Source organism: Bos javanicus, chromosome 21 (genome assembly GCF_032452875.1).
Source record: "Bos javanicus breed banteng chromosome 21, ARS-OSU_banteng_1.0, whole genome shotgun sequence".
Lineage (NCBI taxonomy): Eukaryota > Metazoa > Chordata > Mammalia > Artiodactyla > Bovidae > Bos > Bos javanicus.
The window spans coordinates 31,161,175-31,174,618 of record NC_083888.1 but is presented as its reverse complement, the minus strand read 5'-3'; the positions used below and the strand labels follow the sequence as shown (position 1 = coordinate 31,174,618).

The 13,444-nt window shown below is 52.7% G+C and overlaps 3 protein-coding genes across 6 annotated transcripts in view; 1 reads left to right on the top strand and 2 right to left on the bottom strand.

Moving 5' to 3' along the window:
- SCAPER (S-phase cyclin A associated protein in the ER) overlaps positions 1–676 on the top strand; it is a 423,555-nt gene extending 422,879 nt beyond the window's left edge. For all 4 annotated transcript variants that reach the window (XM_061394725.1, XM_061394723.1, XM_061394726.1 and 1 more), the window contains exon 32: positions 553–676. In XM_061394725.1, coding sequence (XP_061250709.1) covers positions 553–656 — 104 coding nt within the window. In that variant the 3' untranslated portion in view covers positions 657–676. The remainder of the gene's footprint in view (positions 1–552) is intronic.
- A 394-nt stretch (positions 677–1,070) lies between these two features.
- Positions 1,071–4,002, bottom strand: LOC133234337 (homeobox protein cut-like 1). Its single transcript, XM_061394730.1, has 2 exons — positions 1,673–4,002; positions 1,071–1,533 (listed from the first exon to the last, which is right to left on the bottom strand). Exons 1-2 carry the CDS (start codon positions 2,176–2,178, stop codon positions 1,452–1,454), a joined length of 588 nt encoding a protein of 195 aa, XP_061250714.1. The 5' UTR covers positions 2,179–4,002; the 3' UTR covers positions 1,071–1,451.
- Positions 4,003–6,959: 2,957 nt separating this feature from the next.
- Positions 6,960–13,018, bottom strand: ISL2 (ISL LIM homeobox 2). The gene is made up of 6 exons (XM_061394729.1): positions 12,753–13,018; positions 11,686–11,875; positions 11,165–11,427; positions 9,135–9,418; positions 8,341–8,508; positions 6,960–7,939 (listed from the first exon to the last, which is right to left on the bottom strand). The coding sequence occupies exons 1-6, from the start codon at positions 12,808–12,810 to the stop codon at positions 7,823–7,825; spliced, it is 1,080 nt and encodes a 359-aa protein (XP_061250713.1). The 5' UTR covers positions 12,811–13,018; the 3' UTR covers positions 6,960–7,822.
- Positions 13,019–13,444: the final 426 nt, after the last annotated feature.

The window sequence follows — 13,444 nt, the reverse complement described above, 5'->3', positions numbered from 1 at the left end:
TAGAAAAGTCATTGCTATACTGGTGACAGCTCATAATGTGCTTACCTGATTTTAAAAAATGATGATGCCACACTAAGTTGCTAGTCTGCACCTGGACATCTGTTCCCCTATTGCTTAGAATGTACTCATAAAATGTTTCAAGATGTTTTGAGTTCATTGCCCAGGTGAACCTCTAAATTCTAATGTGAAGCAGCTCCTGACACACCACATTCTTATTGCTAAGGAAGAATCCGGGTTTTATTTTGTTCACCATACTTATTTTCTTATTCCAGAGTCCAAAAACGGTGTTTTTCATAATGTTTTACCTAGAGGTTAAACATTATGTATATAGTGTATGTCTGAGTAGCTTAGAAGCATGAAATAGATTGTAATTAAAATATATATTATATATTTCATACTACAGATATAGATGAGTTACCTTTACTGAAATTTGCATCGTGGTTTATTTGAAGTGTATGTCTCCATTTTGGACTCAGATATCAAAATAATTTTCATTTCTTAAATGTTGAAGATTTTAACTTGTTTACTATTCTCTTCTTTTTCCCCCCTCAGGAAAATGCCTTGGTTCCCAAGACTATCTTGAACTGGCTAACAGATTTCCTCAGCAGGCCTGGGAAGAAGCTCGACAGTTTTTCTTAAAAAAAGAGAAAAAATAAAGGTTTTGGTTGGTTGTGTATTTGAGTACCCTCATTAATATTTTAAATTGTTCAAAACATTGTAACTACTCCTTAAGAAGTTCATTTTCACATGTTTATACTCTGTAGATATGGTATATACTTTACACTATTTATAAAGACTGTAGATACTTTAATGTTCTTTCTAATTCTGGGAGTTTATTTCATTTATGCGCAATAGTTTGGAGTTTGGTAACTTACATCCTATGATAATATATACTTTGCATTTGTAATATGGGTGAAATTAGACAAAAAGTTAGCAAGTCTGTTTTGTTCTTGTAATAAAATAACTTAATTCTGTTTGCAGTGGTGACTTTTCTTGTGAAGGCAATGCAGATTTGAAAGAAAAACTAATTCCAACTCTGGAAGTATCTTAAAGACTTACTAAAAGTTAACCTGCTTTAAATTTCCCTTATTAGGTTTGAGTAGAAGATGTTTGTAACAATTTAACATTCTAAATTACATAATATGTTCTAGCAGCTATCTGAAATTAACTCAGAGCATTGTATCCATTTGTCTGCCTAAATTTTGCCAGCGGCCAATACCGAGAGTCTCCTATAGAAATGGGATTGCTGAACTGAAATTCTCCAAAATAAAAATTAGGGATCCAAAAAAGATCAAACATAGTGAACCATTCTAAAGTATTTTCTCAAATAACTGCAATGAAGCTGAAGTAAAAATAAAACATGATCACAAAGGTCCTGAATAGACGTTTTCACTCCTGTGCACGGCTCACAGCTTAACGGGAGGAGTGTCTGCCAGGAGATGTTGACCTTTTCATATCTTGTTCTCATCGTTTCTCCACCTTAAGCCGACGGTCAGTGCTAAGCCGTTCACTGAGTGACACTGGGAATTATTTCTGTCAGATAAGGATCAAACATTAGCAAGAAAAAAGATCTGATGGGGGGGGGGTGGAATTAATACTGTAAGATTCAAGACTGGGGGCGGAGGGGACGGAAAATACAGAAGTTACACCGGATTGTTAAAAGCAAACTTACCTCCTGTTCAGGACACTTATTTTTGGATCCTCCCAAGTCTGTCGAGTTATGTGTATGCTGTTTTTACTTCTTTGCAAATAGAAAATAAAGAGGTCCAATTTCAAACGAAAGAGAAAGAAAGCAAACGCAATCCCTGTGCGCTCTGTGCTCCTACCGCCCGGCCCCCGGGGTCTTCCGCGCGCTCGGGCTGCGGGGCCCGGCGGGGCTCGCGGCTCGGGGCGGGGAAAACCCCTCCTGCTCCAGCGGAGTCCGCTCCCAGGGCTTGGCGGAGACTCAGACCGGGGCGCCAGACCCAGGGCCCGGGGCCCTCGCCGCGACGCGCGCAGAAGCACCTCGAGCCGCTGCCCGGCTGAGCGCCGCACACCGGGAAGCCGAGGGAGCTCGGCCCTGGCGCCCGCACCTCCCCTCCGGCCGGCGGCCCGGGGCTGCTCCTTGGCCAGAGGGCCTGGGAGCCAGGTACCGGCGGCCGGCTTCTTGCGCGACCCGCAGCTGCCGGGGCGCCCCATCCAGGAGAGGCGTTCCCAAATTCCGCTTTTCCCCGCATCTTGGGGCGTGGATGCAGAATCCTTGTAGCTGAAATGAATAATCAAATATTTATACGATTTCCTACAAGACGCTTCACAATAGAAATATGCTTATCTGGTCGGAAATTTGCCAAAAAGCCATAAATAATTGAGACAGCTGTGATTAACCTTCCAGAAACCATACCAGAATTCGCAATTAAAACATTTAATTGAATGGTCTCATTTGGCCCGCCCCGCCCCCAACCCCCGTCCGGGAGGGGAGGAGGTTTGATTGAGACAAACCCCGGCCCCACCCGGCTGGGGAGCCTGCGAGGATCGGGCCCGGGGGCTCCTCGGGGGGTGACTCCCGACCCGCGCGGTCTCTGGAGGTCTCAAGTTCCCTACTTTATTATTGCGCGCTCCGCCGGGCCAGAATGATTGAAGCTCTAACTCCCCTGGGTTTTACGACTTCTAAACTCTCCCGGGATGGGGAAAGCACATCGCGCAGGTGAGCGCAGGCACATCTTGCTCCACTCTACGGGGACGAGTGCCACCCACTGGCGTTCTCCTGGGGGCGGGGCCCAGGTCACCGGTCCCCTGAGGCTCAGGGGCCACAGGTGGACCCGCTGGGCCGAAACGAAAAGCCTCGGCTGTGTCCAGCCTGTAAAGCTGACGATGCGACTGGGCCCAGCCGGAGCGTAGGTAACCACTGTGCCCGGGCTTTAAAGCCCAGAATTGGAGCCCAAACGGAAAAGGCCGCCCGAGGCCCGAGAGCAGCGGCATTTGAACGCCCAACGCCTGCCCAACCGAACTTCCCGCTCTGGGCGGCAGCTCGCTGGCCCGGAGCTCCAAGCGACTAGTCCTTCCGAAGCCCAGCACGATCTCGGGGCCGCGGCTTCCTGCCGAGTTCCGGAGCCTCTCCCTCGCTCCAGGCAGTCGGGGGCGCTGCGAGCCTCGAACCCTGAACCTAGGTCCGGAACTCGCCTCCTCTACCATTTTTCCTTCCTTCCTTCCCCAGGAAAGAAGCTACCTGGACCAGTTCTTCCAGAGCTCCTTGCCAACCTCTGAATTCTTGGGTCTCAATACTCTGGGAAGGGATTACTCCTCACTACCCCTCTTCTTCCACTTCAGTCTCCCTGCTCCCACACCCGGAACCCAGAGGTCTCCCGCCTTCTATATGACACCCTGGCCTTAAAGATCCTGTTTCCCACTGAGGAAACTCTTCGGCCTTTCTCAACTCCTGCCCCTCAGCTCACTCCCTGACCCACTCTCTCACCAGCCCTTGACCTTATCGACCGGGCAGTGCCCGGATCCAAAAGATGGACTCACCTAGCACTCTAGCCTTTCTGGCGTGATTTCTGCGAGGCGCCAAACTTGCTTTATAAATTGAACCACTCCCCCACAGCACTCCACATCTGGTTCCCAATGGAGTACTTCTCTGTGCCCTTTTTCGCTCCTATTACTGCTCTCAGCCTGACTCCATTTATCAGCATCTTCCATGCACAGTCTCCATCAACAAGGTGCTAGCCTGTAATTGGTCACACAATCCTCCTTATTGCACTGAATGCCAGTATCTTGAGGAAAGTTTACCTTTACATCAATCAGACCCATATTTAAAAGCCTCTAATCTTCCCTACATCAGCTTAATAAACTCTCTGAATTTCCTGCTTTTATCACAAGTCCACTGGGACTCCTCTGCAAATAGTTTATTATTCATTCATTGTTTCCCATCTCTAGCATGCTGCTATTCAAGCAAATTCCCTTGCTCTCTTTGGTGAATACTTGTATGGGGAAAACACAGCTAACTAAATGTGTGGCAGCTTATGCCCTCCCCCAGACAGCAGTGGCAGAATCTCACATTTTTTAAGAGAACAATCTTAGACAATGTCTTACTTAAACCTAGTCTTTGCAGCTCTGACAAAACTAAGCTTTAAAGCTATTTCATATTCAAAACTGAAAGGCTGATTTCTGTTACAAAACCCATTAAAAATTAAAGTTCGTTGGGAATACTGCCACAGGGACTTTGAATTTCCCAGAACTGTGTAGCCTTTCAATATGTATTAAATTTTGTGGTAGGGTAGCCATAAACTTCTCCATCTCTGGGAATCTCTTTCCTGCTTCAATTACATAGAGCTACCCAAATTATTAGATAAATCTGCTGAGAAAATCTTATTCTAAGGTGAATCTACTTAAATAACTAACTCCCATTTCCCACCCTATGGCCTCTTTTATTGAACTGACTTTTTTACTACACAACTCGGTATCTCACTTTAAAAGTTCAGTAAGCATAAAATACACTTGTAATTGTTACAGGTAATTTAATTTACAAGGAAATCCCTACTGTATTACAGAAGATGTTTAAAGATGACCTGGGAGCCAGTAAAATTGATATTTATTAATGTAACTAACCAACCATAGATCTGACACCTCACCAGGGACCATCATAATAAGGCTTTAGAGTCAAACTCTACTCTTGGAAACCCAGACGGAAAACGATGTGCCCCTTTGGGTGGCTAGCAACAAACTACAGGAGAAGAGCTTCTGATGTTTTATACAGCAGTACACACAGATACAGGGCTTCCCAGGTGTCTCAGTGGCAAAGAATCTGCCTGCCAATGCAGGAGACTCAGATTCGATCCCTGGGTCTGAAAGATCCCCAGGAGAAGGAAATGGCTACCCACACAGTATTCTTGCCTAGAGAATCCCATGGACAGAGGAGCCTGGTATGCTATATAGTCCATGAGGTCAAAGAGTCATATGCAACTTAGCGACTAAACAACATCAACACATAGCTACAGGTATCCTAAATACACAGTAACCACTTTGATCAGAATAATTTCCCAATATTCAAAAACAGACACACTCATATAAATATCCAAAAAGGAATTATATTTTTGATCTATGGATGGCCAAAGAAAAAGTGACTGTAATTAGATAGGCAGATGTAGCATTAAAATACTGCAATCTGCCAAAAGCAAAAATTCAAAGCTAATTAACAACCATAATGACATTTTTCAAATTCAAGAACCTGTTATTTCCTTTTTAAAAAAGACAAAACCCAATATTCTGGATCAATCAAAAGTTTTCAAAAGTAAGACTTTTCAAAGTTTAGCCCCCTATCCAGTGGCCAACCAGAAGGTAAAAGGAAATATCTGTATTTCTGTTTGGGAGGGAAGAATCTAAGTTAAGGGAACAAACCCTCAAAGACTCTAACCCTGATTATTAAAACCGTTTCTGGGCACTTGAGAGGTAAAGCTGGTCCTCATTAACCCTAAATATCTCTTCCTTTATCTCTAAGTTTGCAGCACCATTTCCTAAATCCTGAAGAAGAAGAATAATCTCTTTAACGTCTGTGCTAGCATCACCTTGACTTTCAGGAAGTAAAATATAAATGTGGCCCAATCTTCCCACCTCCTCCCATTTTCTTTCAGTAATTGCCAGCTTTGCTGCCAGCCTCCCGTTTCTAATGGAGGGGCAGGGGGAAGGGGAGAAATTCGCTTTCAGAATTCCGCCATCAGCTCAGCTGAAACACCTACAGTGGCCTCTGGCCATCCAAGCAGCCCATGGCTTTTTAACAGCAGGCATCAACTTCTTTGTCCAACGACCAAAAATGCCCCCTCCGACACATTTTTCCTTACCAGGCCCTACCTGAGCTAAGATGGCAACAATAGTAAGGGCGTTGCCCTCTTTCAAAACAATTCCTGGACAAAGGATATACCTTTGGGTTCTTTTAACTTGATAGGACAATGCCAGAGATTCTTCAAGAGTAGTGGAATCACTAGTAGGCTGGCAGCTTTCTGAGCCCAAGTGAGGACTGGTCTAGGAAAAGAATTATCCCAGGCTGCCAAAGGGTTAAATATTTGTGAAGGGTAAAACCTGAGCCTCCCGTTTTTTTGTGTGCTTGCCCGGGGGCCTGCTAGAGATTCAGTATCTCCCGGTTATTTCCTGCGATCACTAAAGCCAGTTTTCAAGAAAACCAGTCGCAGGGGTTTGAAATGTCACACCAAGTGACCTGGGCACGGCATATCCAGGGGCCATTCCCAGCCCCCTCCCACCCAAGCCAGCTCCCGCCCCCTGCATTTCGGGTCTGGAAAGAAAATAAACCAACGACACGCCAGACTGGTTCTGGGTGGACTTATTTTCCCTGGCAGCCGCGATCCTAGCGGGGGCTTGTTGTGGCTCCTTCAGTGTATCGCTTGCAGGTGATGCCAAATTCAGATAAGGAGCCGCCGCCCGGCCTTCTCTTCTGTCTAGACGGGGGAATTAATAAATGCAGCGAGATTGATCACGTCGCGCATCCACTCTGGGGACAACACCGAGGATGAGCCGTCAAGGCCCCCCTTTTCTACCCCGGGGCCCGCGGGCTAGCCTCGTGGCTCGGTGGCAGGGCCCGCGTGGCAGGCGAGCGAGGGTTCTGGATCTGAGGGTTCGGGCATCCAGACCCGCGGGAAGAGAACCGCACGCAGGTAGGGCCCGAATGCACCGGGCCGAAAAGAGTCGGAGGACCTTGAAGAACTCCAGGTTGGGTTCGGCTCCGGGAGCTAAAGCAAGGTTGAGACGGAACCGCTAGCCCCAACAAGCGGAACAGCAGACATTGGATCACCGCAGGTTTCCCGCCCAAACAGTCACCCCCGCTGCCCCGCGGGCTTCTGCAGCGAAACGCCAGGGATGAGGAACGAGCAGGGGGCGCGCAGGCTTCCGGGAGGGCCTGGGCGCTCGAGCGCTTCGGGGGGCCTCGCGGGGCCGCAAGGGGCGCAGGGAGCGCAGATACCCAGCCCCGCCCCCCTCGCGACGCCCAATCCCCGCCGGGCCCGCCCCCGGGCGGCGCGGGAGCACGCGGGCCAGCGGCGCGCGAGGCGCGGGCACGAGCCGTGGGCCCTGGGCCGAGTGTCATTTTCGTTGAAAGAAGCTCCAAGCTGCAACCTGCCTTCGTCCAGCCCTCCCGCTGCGCCAACAGCACACAGGAGCAGCGTCGCATAGGGTTATTATTTCTTTTTTATTAAGATCAAAATATTCGTCCCACTATGAACTGGCTGTCCTCACAATAAATAACAATAACTTACGTTTTGTTCGGCAAAGGCTCACACACTCTGTCCTCCGTCGACTGATAATTTAAAACATTTTCAAGGAAAGTCTCGTTTCTACTTTTTTCCGGCAATCATGCGCTTTGGGGGGTTGAGTGTCTGTTCCTTTGGATTGTCCCCGTCCTCTTCCCCGCTAGAAAGCGGGCGAAGCCACCTGGAAGCGCGGGGCCGGGCCGGGGCAGGACCCATGGTCGGCGCGGGAGAGCGCGAGGCTCGGCGGGCGCGGGACCTACCCCGCGCGAGCTCCACGCACAGGTGGGTATGTGGACGGGGGCGCCGCGGACCGAGGGAGAGGAGAGGGCAGAGCTAACGCTAGTCAACCCAAATTCTGGTTTTGTAAAAATAAAAGTCCTCGGAGCGGGGCTCTCCAGTCTGGTGAAAGAAGGTTGCGTCCAGGCGATTTTGGCTGCCCCGACCTCCTCCCTCGGTCCTTTTTCTCTTTAAATAACAACAATCATAATTACAAAGGCGAGAGAGTTTTCGGAGCTGGTATGGCCTGAGCATGGGTGAGTCTCATGCAGGGAGCATGCGAGGTCCGCGGGCTGGCGGGGAAGGGTCCCCCCTCACGTCTCCACGGGACTCGGCACCATGCTGTTGGGGGTGTCCGGGAGCTGCGAGGACAGGGAGGTCACGTCGCTGCCGGAGGAGTTGCCTAGGGAGCCGGACTCAGAGAAGGAGACCTGGGGCAGGGGAGACACCGGGAAGGAGCGGGTGAAGACCTGCCCGAGCTGGTTTTCCCGGGCCGCCAGCTCCCTAAAGTATTCTTGGGACAAGTCTTTGACTGGGAGCATGCCCTTGGAGAAGTCGGCCCGGCCCCCAGGAGCACGCAGGAGTATTAGGGCGGGCGGGGGCACGGGTGGGTTAATCCCTCGACCTCTCCTCCTGGTGCTTTGCTTTAATCCAGGGAGACCTGGTTTAGAACCAATTATGGGCCGGGTGAGGTTGCAGCTACCAACCTCCCCCTTCTCCCAGCCCCTCTTCCCCTGAGAGCCCCCCAACCCTTCCCACCTTGGCTAAGCGACTAAATCCACCCCACCTCCCCTGGAGTCCAGCCTTCCGGGAGGGCAGAGCAGGTCCTCACCAGCTGCTGGAAGGCGGGTTGGTCCAGGTCACTCTGGAGCGCGAACTCGCTGAGCGCTTTCCACGGCGGCTGGTACGTCTGCACCTCGACTGCACTGCCCTGCACGGCGCTCTCGTGGCGGATGGGGCTGCCCGCCACCAGGGGCGTCCCGGTCAGTCCCTGGAGGCTCTGCGGAACAAGCAGAAGAGGGGAGGCAGAAGACGTTGGGTCTTGCGTTTCCCAACACCTTTGAGACCAGGACCCCAGGCCCTGGCACATGATTTGGAGCCTGAAACTGGGGGGGCATGCACTTGTCCGCAGCAGCCGAGTGAGCCCGCCTTCTCCACTGGAAGACACCCCGGGCCCCAAAACAGCCACCACGGGCCAGCCTCAGTGCTGGAAGCCAACACCTCAAGGGAACAAAACGCGAGGGCTGCATCCCACCCCCTCTCCGGGTTTGCAGAGGGAAAGTGTTCAAACCGAGTCCCGCTGAGAGATGGACACAACCCGCCCCTACTTGCTGGAGCTCAAAACCAGGCTGCCTTGGGCTCCGAACTGAACCCAGGACCCCAACTCCGATCTACTGCTGGGGCTGGGGAAGACCTGACCTTAGATACAATAATTTAGATGCCTTCCAACCCCAAGGTAAGCCTCGCTCTGAAAGCACAAAGACACGCTATTTGGACTAAACAGTTCCGCCCTGGATCTCCCGAAAGCCGGCCCAGAAAAGGGAGCGCCGATGCAGCGGCGCGAACCCGAGGCTCCACCCGACCCGACCCTCCAGTTCCCCGACCCTCCAGCTCCCCGCCCCTCACCGTCTTGTCGTTGTGCTGCTGCTGCTGCAGTTGCTTCATGAGGATGGATTTCTTCTTGTCCTTGCACCGCTTGTTCTGGAACCAGACGCGGATGACCCGCGGGCTCAGGCCGGTCATCTCCACCAGCTGCTCCTTCATGAGCGCGTCGGGCCGCGGGTTGGCGGCGTAGCACGTCCGCAGAGTGTGCAGCTGCTTCTCGTTCAGCACGGTTCGCACGCGGGTTGTCTTCTCGGTCTGTTTGTGCACGTGCGGGCGCAGCGAAGGCTGCCGGCCGGATCCCGGGTCTGCGAGGGAGCGAGAGGTGAGCCAGCGGCCGCCACCCACTCCCCCTGCGCCCCGCCCCGCGGCGGCCGAGCCCCGCGGGGCCCGATCTCGTTTGTCTTTTCTTCAGTTTATTTCGTTTTCTGGTTCGTCTGTTCTCTCTTTTCCGTCTGTTCGTCCTATCCGGAGAAAGGTGTGCACTTTTGTCCCTTCCCTAGTTCCTCCACCGGGCTCCCCGCCGCGATCCCCGCAGAGCAAGCAGGGCCTGGGAGTTCCGAGTGAGGCCTGTGCAGGACAGAAGTGGCTGCACCCTGCTGTGCCTCCTCCGCTTACCCGACCCCCGGAATACCCGCAAGGGTTCCGCGGGACGAGGGAAGCCCTCCGGAAGAGGCGCAGTTTCAGAAGAAGAGGCGCCTGGGACGCTGGAAGGGCAAGGGGCCCGAGCGCCGCGCTGCGTCGGGACAAGGGGGCCTGTCTGCCTCTCCCGGGAGTCCCCGAAGAGACCATCTCCCTGATTCTGGGGCCGCTCGGACAGGGCCAGACCGTGTGTCATTAAGACCTGGCCTGGGGTCAGGAGTGGGTCTCCCGGAACTGGAACAGTTCCTTTCTAACAGCCCTTGGACTTCGGCCCCAGGGTCTCCTTTCTTAAGGCTCTAGTTTCCCTGTCCAGCGGCCGTTTTCCCGGCCGGCCCACAACCGCTGGCACTCTCCTCACTGGGCCTTGGGTTCTCTCAACCCCAGGTTGGGTAGAGTCAGGTACTTAGTTAAGGCCCTATTCCGGTGGCCGGAAACCTTCAACAAACAAAAGGGAGACCAGGGTTCACTCAACACTGGCATCACACCCCCATCTGAACCAGGTCAAGTCGCACTGTTTCAAATTATATCCCCTTCCAGGCATTTCTAGGTCTGGATAAATATTCACAAATAGCCCATCTAACTCAATGTCCTCATTCTATACTAAAGAGAGGGCCAGCGAAAGCTCAATCCCTTCGAGCACACAGCACCCAGAGTCTCAGCCTGGTCTCCAGACTGATGCTTCAGGTCTGTGGCTACTTGCTGGTAACTGCTCAGCTGGAGTCACCATTCCCACCGGCTAACCACACACTTAGAACCAGTCTCTGGCCATCTCCTGATTATGACCTAGAGCATGCCCTGGGGTGTTTGCCATTATCCCTGAATCCACTGTGCTTCCACTTCTTTCCCACCAAGAAACGTTTGGCTACATTGTTCATCAGACTGGGCCTCAAAAGAAAAACGCAGACATTTCGCTCTCTGTTGGCTGGTGAACCTTCAGAGCTGTGCCGGTGGACTTCTGCCTGGCTGGGCCCAGCTCTAGGCTGGGAACTCTATTCCTTACACACATACCCCCAGGCAAACCTGTCTTTCCTCTCAGGCAACACAGAGACTGCTTAAAATTCCCAGTATAAGGTCCTTAGAGTCACCACTTGAGTGCCCCGTTGTCATTTACCTTCCCCCTCCTACTACTACCGTGATCCACACATTCCTGAGAACACAAATCTCCGCAATTCCGAACACTCATACACACAACCCCGGCTCACGTTTTTTCCCGGTCACACACGAACACACACTCCGTCACGTTCCTAGCAGAGTTCTGCACTCACTCAGAAACCCCCACAATGCTGGCAAACGGAAACACACCCAAGTGACAAGTTTTCGTCCGAGCACAAGCACCCGTCTAAGAACACACACACCCACATGTGCACGGCACCCCGGAGCTGGCGGCGCAGTGCCGGCCGCAAGCGGCTTACCTGGCAGATGCAGGCCGCGGGCGCCGGGAAGCGGGCCGGGGCTGCGCGGGCTGCCGGCCGCCGCGCGCTCGAGCAGGAGGCCGTGGTCGGCGCGGCAGAGCAGCTCGTGCTCCCGCAACGAGAATTCGTCTCCCGGCAGCAGCTGGCGGCTGCACACTGAGCAGCGGAAACACTCGATGTGGTACACGCTGTCCCGCGCCCGCATCACCAGATCGCTGCTGCTGAAGCCCACCTGGCACTTGGCGCACTTGATGCCGAAGAGCCTGCGGGCCCAAGGCACGGGCGTTGTCAGCATAGGGCCTGTGGCCGGCCTCGCCCGCCGGGCTGCTACCCGCCCAGGGCACGCACGCCCAGGAGGCTTTGTGGTCGCGAGGGTGGCTGCGGGGACCAGCCATCGGGGGTTCCCAGGCCAGGAGACGAGTGGCGGCACGCGTTCGGGGCGGGGGCATGCCGGCGGCCTGCCATTCTCGAGCCTCGGCCCCGGCGGGCAGTGGCGCAGCCCGGACACTTGCGGGCCTCACCTGACGTAGTCCCGCTTGCAGTAGGTCTTCCCGTCTCTCACGAAGCACGTGCACGTCTCGTCCAGGTACTGGCTGCACTCGGCGCACTTGAGGCAGGCGGCGTGCCACTCGAGGTCTGGCGACACCCGCAGGATAAACTGATCGTGGATCTGACTCCCGCAGCCCACGCACATGGCCGTCCCGGGCTTCTCTGCCGGGGAAGGGCGCGGAGCCCGCATCAGGCCTGGCTGCCCGGACCCCGGCCGAGGCCGCTCCAGCCCCAACCCAACCCGCTCGCGCTCTCTTTCAAGAATTGGGACCACAAGATAAAAAGGAAATGGGCTTTGCAAAGGTCCAGATACTTGGAAACGAAAAAAACGAAAAAACACAATCTTCTGAATCTGTGAGGGTTTTTAGTCTCTCCCCACCCCTTCCTCAGTTTTTCGGGTTTTTTTTTGTTTTTTTTTTTTACGGTATTACATTCACTTGGACACAGGCGTTTTGTTGATATCTCCTGTAACTAAAAGCTAAGATGTAAGTGAGAAGAAAGGGTAAATAGACATTTAAGCCCTGCGGACGCCACCCCATCAATACTGAACGGTGATGTTCCGGCATTTCCGTCCGCACACTCCCTCTCTCCGCGACTCCCTCCTATCCCAACACAGACACATCAGCTTTTAGCGGAGTCTTTGCTCATCCTCTTTGACATTTTTTTAGCTTAAACATCCCAGATCAAGCTAAAGAAATCTTCCTTATTTGAAAGGCCGAAAGACAAGCAAGCAAGCAAACAAAACAAAAACCCACATCCCTAAATCAAACTATTGCCCTAGCGCAAAACAGAAGCAGATTTCACAGCCCGAGGTCAGCCTAGCAGGCTTGAGAAAGAATGTTTAATTATAAACTAAAACAACAGGATTCCAAAGGATAAGCGGTCCTGCAGGGAAATCTATTCGTTTTGATTTTTTCTCTCTCAGTGTCCTGTCAAATAGAAGCCACTTGTAGAATCCGCTAAACATTGTTCTGCATTAGAAATATTGCATATTGAGCGCACACACACACACCACACACATATACAGAGAAAGACTTACTCTTGGAATGATCCCCCATAGTACCTAGAAAAGGATAGTGAAAAATAATATCCACCATGCAGAAAAGAGATGTGCGCAAAGCGTGCGGCCAGGGGCAGAAGGACGAGGGTCGTGCACCCAGCCTCTGCTCTTTGCTAACTAACTCCTCCTGCCCCGCGGAGTTGAAGGAGCGATTCCGCACCGGCCCGCACGCAGCATGACGTCAGCACGCATTCGCCCGTGGCCGGAGCTGGGGGCGGGACCTGTGGCGTCACGAAGCTTCCCCAGAACCGCGGGGGATGCGGGGGAGGTGTTAGGGACTTGGGGGCTGATGGGCGGGGTGGGTGGAAGGCGGGAGTGACAGGGGATTGGCTGAAAGGAAATAAGCCAACCCTGATTGGCCCAGAGTGAACAATGGAGCGCGGCCCCCTCCCCGGAAACCTACAAGGATCCTCATTCTGGCCCCGGGGGCTATCCCGGCTGGATCTTGCGTCACTGCTGAGCTGTCTCCGCGACCGCCGCAGCTCTGAACTTCCTCTTAGACTTGCGGGGCGGTCTCCCTAGGCGTGCTTGAGCAGGGTGATGAATACCTGGGGGAGTAAAGGGCGGGGGTGTCTCTTTAAATGCTCCTTTCTTTCATTAACAACAACAAAAAAATTCACTCTCTTATGAGGAGAGCTGGGGAGAAAGAAAGTGGTCTGTTTGGACAAGAC

Excerpts from the sequence above, each read along its gene's own strand:
- LOC133234337 (XM_061394730.1), bottom strand. The coding sequence starts at position 2,178 with ATGGGGCGCCCCGGCAGCTGCGGGTCGCGCAAGAAGCCGGCCGCCGGT. Across the intron at positions 1,534-1,672 it reads ATAAGTGTCCTGAACAGGAG|AAATAATTCCCAGTGTCACT; the intron begins GTAAGTTTGCTT and ends CTTATCTGACAG.
- ISL2 (XM_061394729.1), bottom strand. The coding sequence starts at position 12,810 with ATGGTGGATATTATTTTTCACTATCCTTTTCTAGGTACTATGGGGGAT. Across the intron at positions 11,876-12,752 it reads TATGGGGGATCATTCCAAGA|AGAAGCCCGGGACGGCCATG; the intron begins GTAAGTCTTTCT and ends CTTCCCCGGCAG. Across the intron at positions 7,940-8,340 it reads AACCCGCCTTCCAGCAGCTG|GTCTCCTTCTCTGAGTCCGG; the intron begins GTGAGGACCTGC and ends CCCCTGCCCCAG.